The sequence below is a fragment of the Portunus trituberculatus genome, chromosome 48, assembly GCF_017591435.1.
Source record: "Portunus trituberculatus isolate SZX2019 chromosome 48, ASM1759143v1, whole genome shotgun sequence".
NCBI classification, from domain to species: Eukaryota; Metazoa; Arthropoda; class Malacostraca; order Decapoda; family Portunidae; genus Portunus; species Portunus trituberculatus.
Window position 1 is genome coordinate 21,933,932 of NC_059302.1, and position 15,218 is coordinate 21,949,149.

General features: G+C 44.3%; 1 protein-coding gene and 1 non-coding gene across 6 annotated transcripts; one reads left to right on the top strand and one right to left on the bottom strand.

Annotated features, from left to right (window-relative positions):
- The first annotated feature begins 1,745 nt into the window (after positions 1 to 1,745).
- LOC123498539 lies at positions 1,746 to 15,170 on the top strand. 5 transcript variants are annotated; one of them, XM_045245721.1, is made up of 8 exons: positions 1,746 to 1,899; positions 1,996 to 2,097; positions 2,437 to 2,526; positions 4,339 to 4,541; positions 6,599 to 6,739; positions 12,806 to 12,908; positions 14,532 to 14,782; positions 14,967 to 15,170. In XM_045245721.1, exons 1-7 carry the CDS (start codon positions 1,845 to 1,847, stop codon positions 14,762 to 14,764), a joined length of 927 nt encoding a protein of 308 aa, XP_045101656.1. In that variant the 5' UTR covers positions 1,746 to 1,844; the 3' UTR covers positions 14,765 to 14,782; positions 14,967 to 15,170. The 5 variants fall into 5 exon arrangements, with proteins under 5 accessions (XP_045101656.1, XP_045101655.1, XP_045101657.1 ...); XM_045245720.1 differs by having other exon boundaries at positions 14,532 to 15,170; XM_045245722.1 differs by having other exon boundaries at positions 4,354 to 4,541; positions 14,532 to 15,170.
- On the bottom strand, positions 13,145 to 13,218 carry Trnav-cac. The gene has a single exon. It is a non-coding gene; the product is annotated as a tRNA-Val (tRNA).
- Positions 15,171 to 15,218: the final 48 nt, after the last annotated feature.

Genomic DNA, 15,218 nt, shown 5'->3' on the forward strand with positions numbered 1-15,218 from the left:
ACGCCAGAGGCACCTTCGCTTTGGGGATCCTGCGGAGGGATTGGAAAAATAGGACAAGATACAGAAATGAGATTGTGATCGGAGGAGCCCAACGGAGATGAAAGGGTGACAGCATAAGCAGAAGGGTTAGAGGTGAGGAAGAGATCAAGAATGTTGGGCGTGTCTCCAAGACGGTCAGGAATACGAGTAGGGTGTTGCACCAGTTGCTCTAGGTCATGGAGGATAGCAAAGTTGAAGGCTAGTTCACCAGGGTGGTCAGTGAAGGAGAGGAAAGCCAAAGCTGGTGGTGAACATTGAAATCTCCAAGAATGGAAATCTCAGCGAAAGGGTAGAGGGACAGAATGTGCTCCACTTTAGAAGTTAAGTAGTCGAAGAAATTACTATAGTCAGAAGAGTTAGGGGAGAGATAAACAGCACAGATGAATTTAGTTTGAGAGTGACTGTTAAGTCGTAGCCAGATGGTGGAAAATTCGGAAGACTCAAGAGCGTGGGCACGAGAGCAAGTTAAGTCGTTGCGTACATAGACGCAACATCCAGCTTTGGAATGAAAATGAGAATAGAGAAAGTAGGAGGGAACAGAGAAGGGCTACTGTCAGTTGCCTCAGACAGCTGTGTTTCGGTGAGGAAAAGAAGATGAGGTTTAGTAGAGGAGAGGTGGTGTTCCACAGATTGAAAATTAGATCCAAGACCGCGAATGTTGTAGATAAAGTTGAGGGAGGTGTTAAGGCATTTGTGGTCTTCAACAGGAGAGGTGTCCGACCTGGGGACATTTTGGTCCCTCCCAGAGGGGACTCCGAGGCGTTGTTTATTTTGGGTCCCATTTTTCTTTTAAATTTTGATTTGGAGTGAAGGGTGTATGTGTGGTAAGTGCATGTAGTTTTGTGTGAAGAAGGAGAGCTGTCTTTAGAGGGTAGGCTGTGACTACCCCCTTGAGTTGTGAGACACAAAGGGAAACATTCAACGAGATCACAACTAGCTTTAATGGAAGGTTCACAGAACCTCCTGAACTAGTGCTATTACATCTCAGTGGGAGTAAGTTATTGTTTCGGTAGGTGTCTACTACCTCCTTCATATGTACAGTCATATGAAGCAGTGTTCATACCAACATTTATAACAAAAGTTACATGTCATCCTTTTTTCAGAGTAGCTCACAGATTCGATCAGTTAAGCTCACTGGCTTTTCATGCATGTTTTGCAGGGCGGGACACTGTCTTCTGTATATCATATATTGCAGTAGCGTAGGAAATTACATCCTGCATTTCCTTCCCACCAATACGCTTAAAGAGCAGTCAATCTGTCACTGGACACTGGAGTTAATGGTTGCGGATGAGAAGACATACGAAAGCGAACGAACTTTGTCTCTACACCTTCTAACCAACAACAATATCGCAATAATTCATGGCAGAATATCAGTTGCTGTAGAGTGGAGAGCAAAGAGTTGGCGCCAGGAGAGAGAGAGATTGTCTACTCACTCGTAGCTCTGGTTCTATTTTAAGCTTATGATAAAGACAAGGCCACCACTGACAGACTTGTGCTTACCTCTTACATCATCTATAGGTATGTAGCGGAGAATGAAAAGCACACTACAGTAAAGAAAACATCATAGCAACCAGGACCTGTCGAGGAGTCACCGAGGCACTGCAGTCCACCTGACACGCAATAACTGAGCAAATATCGAAATGAGGATCACACACACACACACACACACACACACACACACACACACACACACACACATCCGGCCCACGGTTAATACCAGTGTGGTGCTAGCTAGGAGTGGCCAGGGTGCGGCAGTGTGAATCTCCGCCACGACAGGAGATGTGGTGGGCACAGGAGCGAAAGAGATGGAACGTCTACTAGCGCCTCTCATCCTCCTCCTGGCCACCACCACTCTCCCAGGCAAGGCTCGCAACACCTAACACCTCCCAATGCCATAATTTCCTAAACTTCTTGTCGAGTTCGCTCAAGTAACCCACCTGTCTTCTCCGGGCGCAGGACTGGGCGCAGAACACCAGTTGGAATCGTGTGGGGACGGCGGTGGCTCCCTCATCGACCATGTCCTCTGCGATCCTAACCATCTGGTGCAGCCTGTCAACCGTAAGAAAATTAGCCCCTTCACTACTAGGACGCGTTTCCATATTCATTCTACTTACTATCTGGTGATTTTATACACCTTCAGAAACTTGTGTAGAAATTGAAATAGTGAAGACTCTGGCCATCATTAATCTTCTCACCTCCACAGACCCTTCCTAATATTAATAAGATGGTCTAATCGTACACAAATTTCATGGTAGAAATGTGTCTCAGTACTGATGAAGTTAACTGTAAGATGAAGCTAACTGGTTAAATCCCAAATTGTTACCAGTACTCATCTCTTCAAGAATTAGTGAAAGGACAAAGTAACCAGTGTGATGATAAGAGACTGGTATATTCCAGGCCAGGTCTTTATCGAGGTACTGACAAGATGTGGGGAGGACACAGGACTGAGGCTGCTGGTGTTCCTAGCCGCTACTCTTCCCCATGACAGTAAGGCAACACCTCGTCTTGCACCCACCTCACTGTTCTCCCATGCCTTTTCTGTCTTCCACGTCACATTATTAACTTCTTTCCCTTCAGTTTCTCTTTTCTATTCTTGTATATTCTCTTCTTCCCTCTCCTTCATTTTCCCTGCCTTCCTTGCCTTCCATGCCTCTTCTTAACTTCTTTCCCTCCCGTTTCCCTTTATCGTTTTTGTATATTTTCTTCTTAATTCCCCTTGCTTCCCTTGCCTTTCATGCACCACTGTTAACTTCTTTCCCTCCTGTCTCTTTTTCTTGTACCTTTTTTCTCTCCTTCATTGTCTTCTTCACCTCTCTCTACCTCTCTCTGTTTCTCATCTTTTTCTCTCAGTTCATCATCTCCTTTCTTCTCCACGCTTCTCGTTTCCTTAGTCTCGCCATCGCTTCCAAGTTGCCATTATTTGAGGCTTAGTGTCTACATATGGCGTAAAATTATAAAACAGTGTGCTCATTATGTACTTTTTCCGAGTTTCTACATTTTTCTATTTCTTTTCATCTTCCACGATTGGTTTATAGTAACTCACTCTTGACTCTTCGTGTTTCCTTCCTTATCGGCCCCAGTTACCTTCTACTCACGTAATCATTCGCAAAGGAGGACATTCTCAAACCTCTCAGCGTCTCATCTCTTTCTTTTATGTAAGAGAAAACTGTCCAAGGGCAACAAAAAAAGGCCCACTAGAAAAAAGACCCACTTAAAAAGGCTCACTGCAAAAAACAAAAAAAAAAACATTCAATAGTTTTTTGATATATTCGTTTTTTTTTCTCTGCTTCAATCTATGGTTCGACATGGATTGTGCATCATCACTGAAATAATGAATAAATAGGTATAGGAAATGTACGAGAATCAGATTAATCAGCTCTGAAAATATTCCTTACGAAAACCCAAATAGTAAAAATCCATGCAGGTACTTTTGAGCCGATCCTTCACTTAACGCCTCCTGAAATCCTTCCCCTCACTAAACCACTCACTTCACACACTTCCTCCTCTTCTCCCCTTCACGCAATAGTGTCCTCCCCTTCGCTCCTCCCTCCTCGCCCAAGTCTCCTCCCTCTCACTCCTCCCCACCACAACAGTATCCTCCCTCTCATTCTCCCTCTCCTACGCATCTCCTCCCCCTCCTTTCCCCTCCCCAACGCAATAGTATCCTCCCCGTTCACTCCTTCCCTCCCACCACTCAAACCCCTTCACTCCCTCTCCCCCACCACAAAGGTATCCACCTCCTTCACTTCTCCCCTAAGCAACAGTCTTCCTTCCATTCACTCCTCCCTCTTCATTCAACAGTATTCTCCCCTCTCACTCCTCCCTACCACTATGATATCCTCCCCCTCCTCCTCCCTTACCCCACGCGTCTCCTCTCCCTTACTGACTCTGCGGCATATTCAGAAGCACTTCACCCTCTCATGACGACCATTTTTGAAGGGCCACAGAGACAATTAGCTGAGTTCTAAAAGTAATTTGTCCTGTTGTCATATGGCATTATGATTACAGAAATACCCTTAACCCCTTCAGTGCCGGTTTCCATATTCATTCTAGTTACTATTTAATGATTTTATACTGCTTCAGAAACTTATGTGAGGGGATTAAAATAGTGAAAACTGTGGCCATCAATCTTCTGAGCTCCATAGACCCTTCCTGGATCTAAATAAAATTGTCTAATCCTACACAAATCTCAAGATAAAAAATGTGTCCTAGTACTGAAGGGGTTAAAAATCCAAGCAACTTTAATCAGAGCCCTTTAAAAATAGTAGAGATGAGGCGCAGAAGTGCTTAAGAATACAGGCCTTTTTGTGCCAGCAGGTGATGTTGAGGCCAGCACCACGCCTGTCACCACCACCATTATGAGTACCAAACAGAGCAGTGGTGATGGCAGTATGGGGTCGAGGGGCATCACACACCTCAAGGAACGGGTGGTGGCGGCAAACAACCTCACCACCACCTCCTCCCCCGTCATCCTCCTGGTCGGTGTGAAGGATCAGCTTAAGGTAAACGGGATGATTTGTTTGTGGTTACGTAAGGTATTCAGCGCCTGGCATATAAACACTCTCTCTCTCTCTCTCTCTCTCTCTCTCTCTCTCTCTCTCTCTCTTTGTTGTGTTACTATTTTAATTTCCGTTACGACTGCTGCTGCTGCTGCTGCTGTTGTCGTTATTGTTGTTCTTAATACTGGTTTTCTATAACGATAATAACTGCTGCTGCTTCTATAACTGCTATTAGTACTATAATCATTATTACAATCACAAAACAAAGAAAACAACACAAAAAGCAACACAAAAAGCAGCTAAAGGGCTAACACGCATTATCATTACGAATTGATATTTTTAACTGGCAGCGACATCGGTTTGCCAAGCCCGTGTGAATATGATGGATTGCCTGTGACTTAAGCCTCATTATAATGTATTGCTACCTGTGTGCTAAAACTGGATATGAATGTGGGCTGAGTGTGAGTCGAGTGTGGAGGCTGTGGTGGGTGAGGTGCTCAGTGGCATCGTGTGTTTGTCTCCATGCGGGGCTGGTGACCCTGTTCGTCGGGGAAGTACGTTTTCTCTATCAAGAATATCCTGCGATAAAAGCCATCCCTTCCCGTTTTTCTAAATCTTCACAGCAGTATGTACCAGTATGTCTGTTTATGACTCTCTCTCTCTCTCTCTCTCTCTCTGTTTATAATGACCTTTGTCGGTTCATAACAGCTCAATCGCTTGTTTATATCTGCCTTTGTTTGTTTGTTTGTCTCTCTTGCCATAACGCTGTCTCTTGATAAATAACAATAGGTCTCATAATATGGCAACCTCTATCTATCAATGTCCTTATCCGTTTTTATTTGACGATGACGCAAATCTTTCTCTTCGAGTGTAACAAACATTTTCAACGCATAATCTTTATACTGCCAACAAAGGTTTACTGCTTCCAAGATCAGACTATTGAATAACTCTTTTCCATCCACTCACCATTTGCAAGGAACAATAATTACAGTGAGTTTGTGAGTAAGCTGCATTCTTTCCCACACGCCAAGGCTCTTCAGGGAATTGCTTGTTTACAGAGACGAACCAAGAAAGCTTTCTACAAAGAACACTCATAATCTACGCAACAACCTAAGTTTTCCCATTCCAGTAGTGAGCAGTCGTAATCAAAAGTCGAGTAACCTACACTCACTTACACTCTGTGTTGCCTTTTGCCTCAGTGTCTCACAAAGCCTGTAAGTCATGGAATCCCAGCAAATCACAGCACTTCAGATTGAGAGAAGGCAAAACAAAGCAATATGTTCGTGGACTTGGGACCTTGACTCTACAATACAACCAACGCAACTTGTGCCTGGCTGGTGAAACTACAATTATATCATGGAAGTCAGGAAATGGTGACTGACACTTGGGAAACAGAGACAGAGACAGAGACAGAGACAGAGACAGAGACAGAGACAGAGAGAGAGAGAGAGAGAGAGACAGACAGACAGACAGACAGACAGACAGACAGACAGACAGACAGAGAGAGAGAAAGAGAAAGAGAAAGAGAGCGAGAGCGAGAGCGAGAGCGAGAGAGAGAATCTTACTGCCATACATTATATTTCCATGGTACCTGCCATTACAGGTGAGCTGCGTGGAAAAACTCTAGTCTGATCTACGGTAAAAGTGATAGTAACTCTCGGGAATATATCTAGAACAGTTCTAAGATTATTTTTGACCTTTAAGAATACTGTAAAGGGATCCTTGACAGCATTTCTAAGGGGATCTAAAACGAGAAAATTTTTTTTCACTCTTAAGGTTCTCTAAGGGAATGTCACAATGATGCTTGCTTTAGAATCCTTCTGCAAATATTCGATATACGATTTTAAAATCAAGAACTTCTTCATATGTTTGTTTAATTTTAAATACAATACTGTCTTTTGAGACTCCCTCAAGGTGGGTGTAAGATACAATAAAGTCAATTTGAATTTTCAGAGTTCCTTTTTTAAGGTAGGATAAAATCAATGTGAATCATCAGGATTCCTATTAAAGAAAGTGCAAGCTCCAGGAGAGCATTAAGAATTTCCACAACTCACCGGCAGATGGCGACGTGGTGGAGTGATTCCCTGAGCGGGGTGCTGACCACCTCCACCATCCAGGAGGCACAGAAGAACGCCAGCAACTTCATGGACCAGCAACTCTTCATCGATGCCATTGTGCACGTCGCCTGCTACCTGTGCCAGGTGAGACCGCCACGCACCGTCACTTATTAACATTATTAAAAGGAAAAACAGTCTTGACAACCTGACCAAATCATCTGTGACCTTTGAAAAACTGTCGTGGTGAGAGAAGAACGATTCTGAACACGTGACATGATAAACGTCTTTATCCTCAAAAGTGGCGCCACATGACCCCGTTGTTGTGGCTCGTCTAAACTATCACAATCAAACTACCTCAATAATGATAGTGACATAGGTAGTAGTAGTAGTAGTAGTAGTAGTAGTAGTAGTAGTAGTAGTAGTAGTAGCAGTAGTAGTAGTAGTAGTAGTAGTAGTAGTAGTGGTGGTAGTAGCAGCAGCAGTGGTGCAGTAGCAGCAGTGCAGTGGCAGCAGTAGCAGCAGTAGTGGTGGTGTAGTAGTGGTGGTGGTGGTAGTGGTGGTGGTGGCAGCAGTAGCAGCAGTAGCAGCAGCAGCAGCAGTAGCAGTAGCAGTAGCAGCAGTAGTAACAGTAGTAGCAGTAGTAACAGTAGCAGCAGTAGTAGTAGCAGCAGTAACAATAGTAGCAGTAGTAGTAGTAGTAGTAACAAGTAGTAGTAGTAGTGGTAGTAGTAGTAGTAGTAGTAGTAGTAGTAGCAGTAGTACAGTAGTAGCAGTAGTAGTAGTAGTAGCAGCAGTAGTAGTAGCAGTAGCAGTAGCAGTAGCAGTAGCAGTAGCAGTAGCAGTAGTAGCAGTAGTAGTAGTAATAGTAATAGTAGCAGTAGCAGTAGTAATAGCAGCAGTAAAATGAACAAACAATAAGAAATTAACAATGAAAAAATAAAATACTAATAATACTACATGTAATCAAATTCAGCAGCAATAACCATGACAATAGCAACAACAGCAGCAAAGACAGTCACTACAGTCACAGTTGTGTCAGTAACGGTGGCACAAAGGATGAGTTTATCGTGGCGTATCCTGCAAACCCCCAGGATACAGTCACTTGGTCCTCGTCACCCCTAACGATAACCCATACTGAGACGGATTTTTACTATGAGTTTTGTGTACCATTAGACGATTCTACTGACATTAAGAAGGGTCTATGGAGGTCAGAAGATTAATGGCCACAGTCTTCACTATTTTATTCCCCACGTGTAAGTTTCTGAAGCTTTATAAAATCACTAATACTAACCAGAATGAATATGGAAAAGTAGCATGGTACTGAAGGGGTTAAGACGAGTCAATATGCACATAGGAATTTAAAGCAAGAATCCCTAAAAGTCACTGGTTTATTTACGTTTTTAATATTCATCACACGGAAATGAATACACGCTACTTTTAACTCCAGTGCTAAACATATTTTTCCCATTAATCACTTCAATACCAAGACACGTTTTCATATTTATTCTCCTTACTATTTGGTGATTTTATACAGATTCCCAAACTTACGTGGGGTTTTAAATAGTGAAGACATTGGCCTTTAATCATCTGACCTCTATAAACCCTTTCTAATGTAAGCAAAATCGTCTAATCATACCCGAAACTCAGGTAAAAAAAAGTGTCCCAGTACTGAAAGGGTTAAGAAATAAGAATGTGTCTTTATTGATGAAACATGAAAAATACTCAAGTTTATACTATAATAATCCCGTTTTCTGTAAGCTCCCTCTGACTTTTTTTTCGAATACCAGGAGATTACTAGACCACGAATGTTTATGAATGTTTCTATCTCTATCAATGAATCGGAGTCCTTGTTGTCCAATCATTATTACCGTGCAAACACCCTTGAAATCCCGTAAAAGTAACTGAAGCTGTTAGATTAATCGAGATAATGCGTCTGAGTGTTCGATAATGCAGTCCTTGGTCGTGTTTGTATCGTAATTACTTCTCCTTCACGCGTGGCGGCAGCTCCGTTACCCGAATAAAGCGAGTCACGCAGTTCACAGCTTAGCAAGACAAGAGGTGGTGAGCTGGAGCGGCGAGGAGACGTGACGATCTGGGTATTGTGACACTGTATAGGCTAGGTTGTCTGCTTTCGTGATTTTTTTTTTTTCATGTCACTCAGCACAAACAAGAAAATAATGAACATATAGACGAAAATAATTAAATGATGGTAATAATGATGGTGATTTGTCCATTTGACTTTTTTATGTAAGAAATCACATCAAAACTGATTAAGGGCAACAGAAAGAGTAATAAAAAGCCCACTTAATTGCCAGTCTCCGAACACGTCCGAGAGAGTTAGCCAAAAGAAAGGGTTAAATAAATGTCTTGAAATCTCCCTTTTACACTCCTTAAATGAAGCAAACAAGTAACGATAAAACTTCCTGAACTTTCTCTCATTTGCTAACGCAGCAGATGAATCCAGCGATGCCGAGGCTGACACTAACACACGCCATTCGAGGACCAAGTGAAAGTACCGCGCGTGAAGGCTGCAAGAAGTCCCAAGGTATTCAGAAACGCCTTCCCCCTCTGACTATGACAATTTTTCAAGGCCACAGAGACAACTAGCTAGATTTTTAAGACAATTTCTCCTTTAAATAGACTAGAAATATTACCAATCCATCACCAGAACCATAAAAATACTATAAAAAAAACACGAGTATCTTCAACTGGATCCTTTAGAAAGCAGTGATGGTGAGAGAGCAAAGCGTTTCAGAATACAGACCATGTACTACTAACAATCAACAACATACGAGTGTGGGAATGATACGGCTTCTTGCAGGCGATCCCAGTGATCCACATCTGTACATGCTGACGGAAACACAACACCCACCTGAACCCTCGCTAAATGTCAGGAGTTGATGAGATAATGAAGGAAAAAAAAAAAAAAGGCTGAGAAGAAAAATTATACAAATTATCCTTATGGTTATCGCAGCGTTGCCAGCTCCCGCCTCGATGCACGTCACGTCACTTAAGACCATGAGGGTTGATTTAATTTGATGCTTTGAGGTTATTTGTGTGAGCGCGATTCACTGAGGAGTGCTGAAGGCTGAAATGCACTTAATGTCAGGGGTGTCCGTTAAGCTGTAAATGATTTTTTTTTCCTTTATTTACTTTTTCTATTCTTTACTGTTTTTTTTTCTTTTTGGTAATGAATATTCTGTCAATTTCCCAAGCATCCTCTGTCACACTTGTTCTCTGTCTGTGTCTGTCTCTGCCTGTATCTCTGTCTATCTCGTACTTTTATCTGTCATGCTTTTATCTCTGTCTCATGTTTTTACATTTCTCTCTGTCTCTGTCTCCGTCTTTGCCTCTGTCTTTGCCTCTGTCTGTCTCTGTCTCTGTCTCTGTCTCTGTGTCTATCTCTGTGTCTGTCTCTTTGTCTGTCTCTTTGTCTGTCTCTGTCTGCCTTTGTGTATTCTGTGTCTGGCTGTGTCTGTCTGTCTGTCTGTCTCTGTCTGTTCGCCTCTGTCTGTCTGTCTGCCTCTTGTGTCTCTGTCCTGTGTCTCTGTGTCTCTGTCTGTCTGTATATCTCTGTCTATGTTTCTGTTTCTGCCTCTGCCTCTGTCTGTGTCTGTGTCTGTGTCTGTGTTTGTCTCTGTCTCCCTGTCTCTGTCTTTGCCTCTGCCTCCCTCTGTCTTTGCCTCTCTCTGTCTCTCGCTTTCTGCCTCTCTGCCCCTGCCTCTGCCTCTGTGTCTGTCTCTCTGTCTCTGTCTCTGTGTCTCGTTGCCAGTTTCTAGTGTACCGTCCCCTCATACCAGCTGTTTCATAACTTCCCAAGTATCATGTTCCTTATATCAATTACCCATTAACACAATTTCCAATTATCTTTTCCCCTTACCGATCCTCTGTTCCAGTTTCCTACCTATAATTTATTCAAAACATTACCTAAACCTCGATGATTAATAGAAACCAGCACATTCTTTCTCCGGGACGACTTATAATGGGTTCGAGTGGTTTGGAGGAGTTTGGAAGGTATTTGGAAGGATTTAGAAGCGTGTTTGGATGGGTTAGGACGGGTTTGAAGGGGATTGCAAGATATTTGGAGGGGTTTAGATGGTATTTGGAAGGATTTAAAAGCGTGTTTGGAAGGTGTTTGGATGGGTTAGGACGGGTTTGGACGGCGTTAGGAGGTCGTTTGGAGGAGTTTGAAGGGATTAGGAAGATGTTTGGAAGTTTTTGGAAGGATTTGAAGAGATTTGGAGGGTGTTCGGATGATTTAGGATGTTGTTTGTAGTAGTTAGTAGATGTTTGCAGAGGTTTGGAGGGGTTTTTGAGTGAAGTGGTTTAAAAGGAAGTTTTGAATGGGTGTGAAGGAAGTTTGAAAGGGTGTTGGGAGGGGTTTATAAGGTGTTTTTTTTGGAAATTTATGGGTTTGGATGAGTCTTTAGGATATTTTTGTGCTTTTAAAGGTTTAATGCAGTTACGAGACTTCTAGCACCACAATGGACATGAAGCTTCGAAGCAGCAACACCATGAAGCAACACCATGAAGCCCCGTTTGGTCTTTGTCACAACGAGAGGACAGTCAGTACTAATTAACGGCATTTCTACATTGATTAATCACTCCCGCTGCGGTGATCTTCGTGTTCAATTTTCTATATCGTACTGTAAGGTCTACAGAATTGTCTTTTCCCGTGTGTGTGTGTGTGTGTGTGTGTGTGTGTGTGTGTGTGTGTGTGTGTGTGTGTGTGTGTGTGTGTGTGTGTGTGTGTGTGTGTGTGTGTGTGTGTGTGTGTGTGTGTGTGTGTGTGTGTGTGTGTGTGTGTGTGTGTGTGTGTGTGTGTGTGTGTGTGTGTGTGTGTGTGTGTGTGTGTGTGTGTGTGTGTGTGTGTGTGTGTGTGTGTGTGTGTGTGTGTGTGTGTGTGTTCGTCAGTATCTTGAAACGGAGATACAATCCAAAAAGTTAAGAAAAAAAAAAATACAATACATAGATAAGAAAATCACTTCACCATTCAAACATTTACGTATTCTGCAAATCAAACAACAGCAACAACAACAGCAACAACATCAACAATAGCAACAACAACAGCAACATCAACAATAGCAACAACAACAGCAACATCAACAATAGCAACAACAACAGCAAAATCAATAACAACAACAACAACAACAACAAGAACAGCAACAACAACAACAACAACAAGAACAGCAACAACAGCAGCAACAACAACAGCAGCAACAACAGCAACAGCAACAATAGCAACAACAAGAACAGCAACAAAAACAGCAACAACAACAACAGCAACAACAGCAACAGCAACAGCAACAGCAATAACACCAGCAACACCAGCAACAACAACAACAACAACAACAACAACAGCAGCAGCAGCAGCAGCAGCAGCAGCAGCAACAGCAACAGCAACAGGAACAGCAACAGCAACAACAGTATCCAACAATACAATCATCAATTCCACGCAGAAAAGTGACGTGAAATCAGGCAAACTTTCCAGCGACCTTTATGTAATCTTGCGCTGTCGTTGTTTAAAGTTTTTGCGGTGAAGGTCACGTGTTGCCTGCCAGAGGGAGGGGCTCGTAGACATGGCGGCTGGAAACAAACTGCCTTGCTTCCTTTCACCCGGCGACCCTCGTGTACTGGACTGTATGGCCGCAAGCAAGCATAATGAAGGGATATAGAAAAAAATGTGTACCGATAATTCTAATCGAAAAGACCGTTAACCCCTTCAGTACTTGGACATATATTTACATTGTGATTTGGGTGCGATTAGACGATTAGGAAGCGTCTATGGAGGTCAGAAGATTAATGGTTAGAGTCCTCACTATTTTAATCCCTCGTATGAATTTATGAAGCTCTACAAAAGCACCGAATGTTAAGCACAATGAATATGGAAACACGTCATGGTACTGAAGGTGTTATAATTATCCCTGGTCCTTCAATGCTCCCGTCACTCTCAGCCGAATAATGCATGAGAATTACTACACAACATAACATTACCAGGCCAAATCTAGCAATTCTCAGCTCATAAAACGGGGTGTAACTTAGCCGCCTTATTAAACACCGTAACCTAACGTAACTTAACATAAATACCTTCGAAATGACTCATAAAGAAAACAGGCAGTCTCAGTCTGTCTGTCTGTCTGTCTGTTTCTCTCTCTCTCTCTCTCTCTCTCTCTGTGTCTGTGTCTAATATGTGCTGTGGTTTCCCTGCAGAGTGTTCGGGGTGGCGGCAATTCGTGGTCTGTGCAACAAATCGTCCTGACAGCCACCTGGATTGCCTTCACCGTCTCCTTTGTCGTTCTTCTGCTGGCCATAGGTGTGTGTGTGTGTGTGTTTCACTGTTTGATCTGCTGCAGTCTCTGACGAGACAGCCAGACGTTACCCTACGGAACGAGCTCAGAGCTCATTATTTCCGATCTTCGGATAGGCCTGAGACCAGGCACACACCACACACCGGGACAACAAGGTCACAACTCCTCGATTTACATCCCGTACCTACTCACTGCTAGGTGAACAGCACCTACACGTCAAAGGAGACACACCCAAATATCTTCACCCGGCCGGGGAATCGAACCCCGGTCCTCTGGCTTGTGAAGCCAGCGCTCTAACCACTGAGCTACCGGGTGTGCGTGTCAAAATAATTTCACTAGTTCTGTTTGCCAAGTTGTCACTCATCAATCATCTTCCGTCATTTCGAGTTATTATTATAGCATTGCTCATCACTAACACGTCATTCCGCCACTCCCTCCCACCACCACCACGTCACTCCCCATCCCCTCCCACCACCACCACGTCACTCCCCATCCCCTCCCACCACTCCCACGTCACTCTCCCATCCCCTCCCACCACCACCACGTCACTCCCCATCCCTCCCAACACCACCACGTCACTCCCCATCCCTCCCACCACCACCACGTCACTCCCCATCCCTCCCACACCACCACGTCACTCCCCATCCCTCCCACCACCACCACGTCACTCCCCATCCCTCCCACCACTCCCACGTCACTCCCCATCCTCTCCCACCACCACCACGTCACTCCCCATCCCTCCCATCACCACCACGTCACTCCCCATCCCCTTCCATCACCACCCCATTCCTCCCACCACCACCACGTCACTCCCCCATCCCCTTCCATCACCACCACGTCACTCCCCCATCCCCTTCCATCACCACCCCATTCCCTCCCACCACCACCACGTCACTCCCCCATCCCCTCTTACCACCAAGTCACTCTCCCCATTCCCTCTTACCACCAAGTCACTCTCCCCATTCCTCCCTTTACCACCAGGTCATTTCCCCATTCCCTTCCTACACCCCCATGTCACTCACCCCTCACCTATTATCCCCACATCACTTCCCCACCCCCTCTCTTCACCCCGAAGTCACTCCCCCCACCACCTCCTACCATCAGCACGTCACTTCCTCACTCCCTCTCTTCAGCAGCATAGCGCGTGCACCGTTACGCTGGGTGTGAGGGGTGGGGAGGATGGCGCCTGGCAGGTGTAAGTGAGATTGCGTCTCTCTCTCAAGGTCACAGTATCCTTGTCAGGCGTCTCTCACTGCTCCTGACGGACGTTACGCATCATTATCTCGATTGCGCGCCACTTGCTATATTAGTCACAAGAGTAGGATCATTAATTTCAGTTTAGTTCGTCACCTTTTTGCACACGCACACACGTGCGTACACCCCTCTTTCCCCCCCCACACACTCAATCTGACACCATTCACTTTCCTTAGTTACAGTGAACCACATCAAAGCAGGCTAGAAATAATTTGAGTAAATATCTAGAACCAGTCCTACCCCTATAATCAACAACCCTTGCATAAACGTGAAGTAAAGTAAATATGTTAACACATCATGTAGTCGTTTTATGTGCTACTGAGAAGGACCGACATTAACCATAATTTGTTTTTTCCCGTCCCTTCTTCCACCAGCTGTGATACTGATCAAGGGTCGCATCGACGCACAAAAATACCGAGCAGAAAAGAGCAAGGCAGAGGCAGGGCAGAGGGCCAGCATAGTCACTTTTGCCAGAGCTTCTGATACTCACGACTGGAGTCGGGCATCCTTCAAATCAACAGGCCACGTCCTCCTCGGCACCACAGACATCAAAGCGGTGCCCCCACACGACTGCACCTCCACGGACAACCTGCTGGAGAACTGCTGAGCTGGGAGGCGTGAGCAGGTGTGAAGCAAAAAGGGTCGAGGAGCGTTCTGGGTTCGGAGCTACCAAACCATGACTGAAATAATGATTAAGTGCTGACTGTTTTATTGCATAAGAAAAACACTCTTTGTATGGAGCTCATTAGGAAGAGTGACTGAGTGTTGACTGATACAGTGTGTTTTTGGTCTCTGTTAATCGATTTAAGACTCGAGAGATGTCTACCTTGCCTTGTGACTGCGCTGCCAGAGGAGGGACCGGTGGTGCCATCTGGTAAGGAGATTGTGAAGAAAAGAGCTGAGCTTCCATGCGTAAACTGTAAGAAAGCTGAAACAGTGTGTGTGTGTGTGTGTGTGTGTGTGTGTGTGTGTCCTTACAGTTAAATGTATATAACAATAAACAAATGAAAAAGGGTGTTCCTATTTTTGTTTCTCCTATGTCTCCTATTCCTATTCCTCCT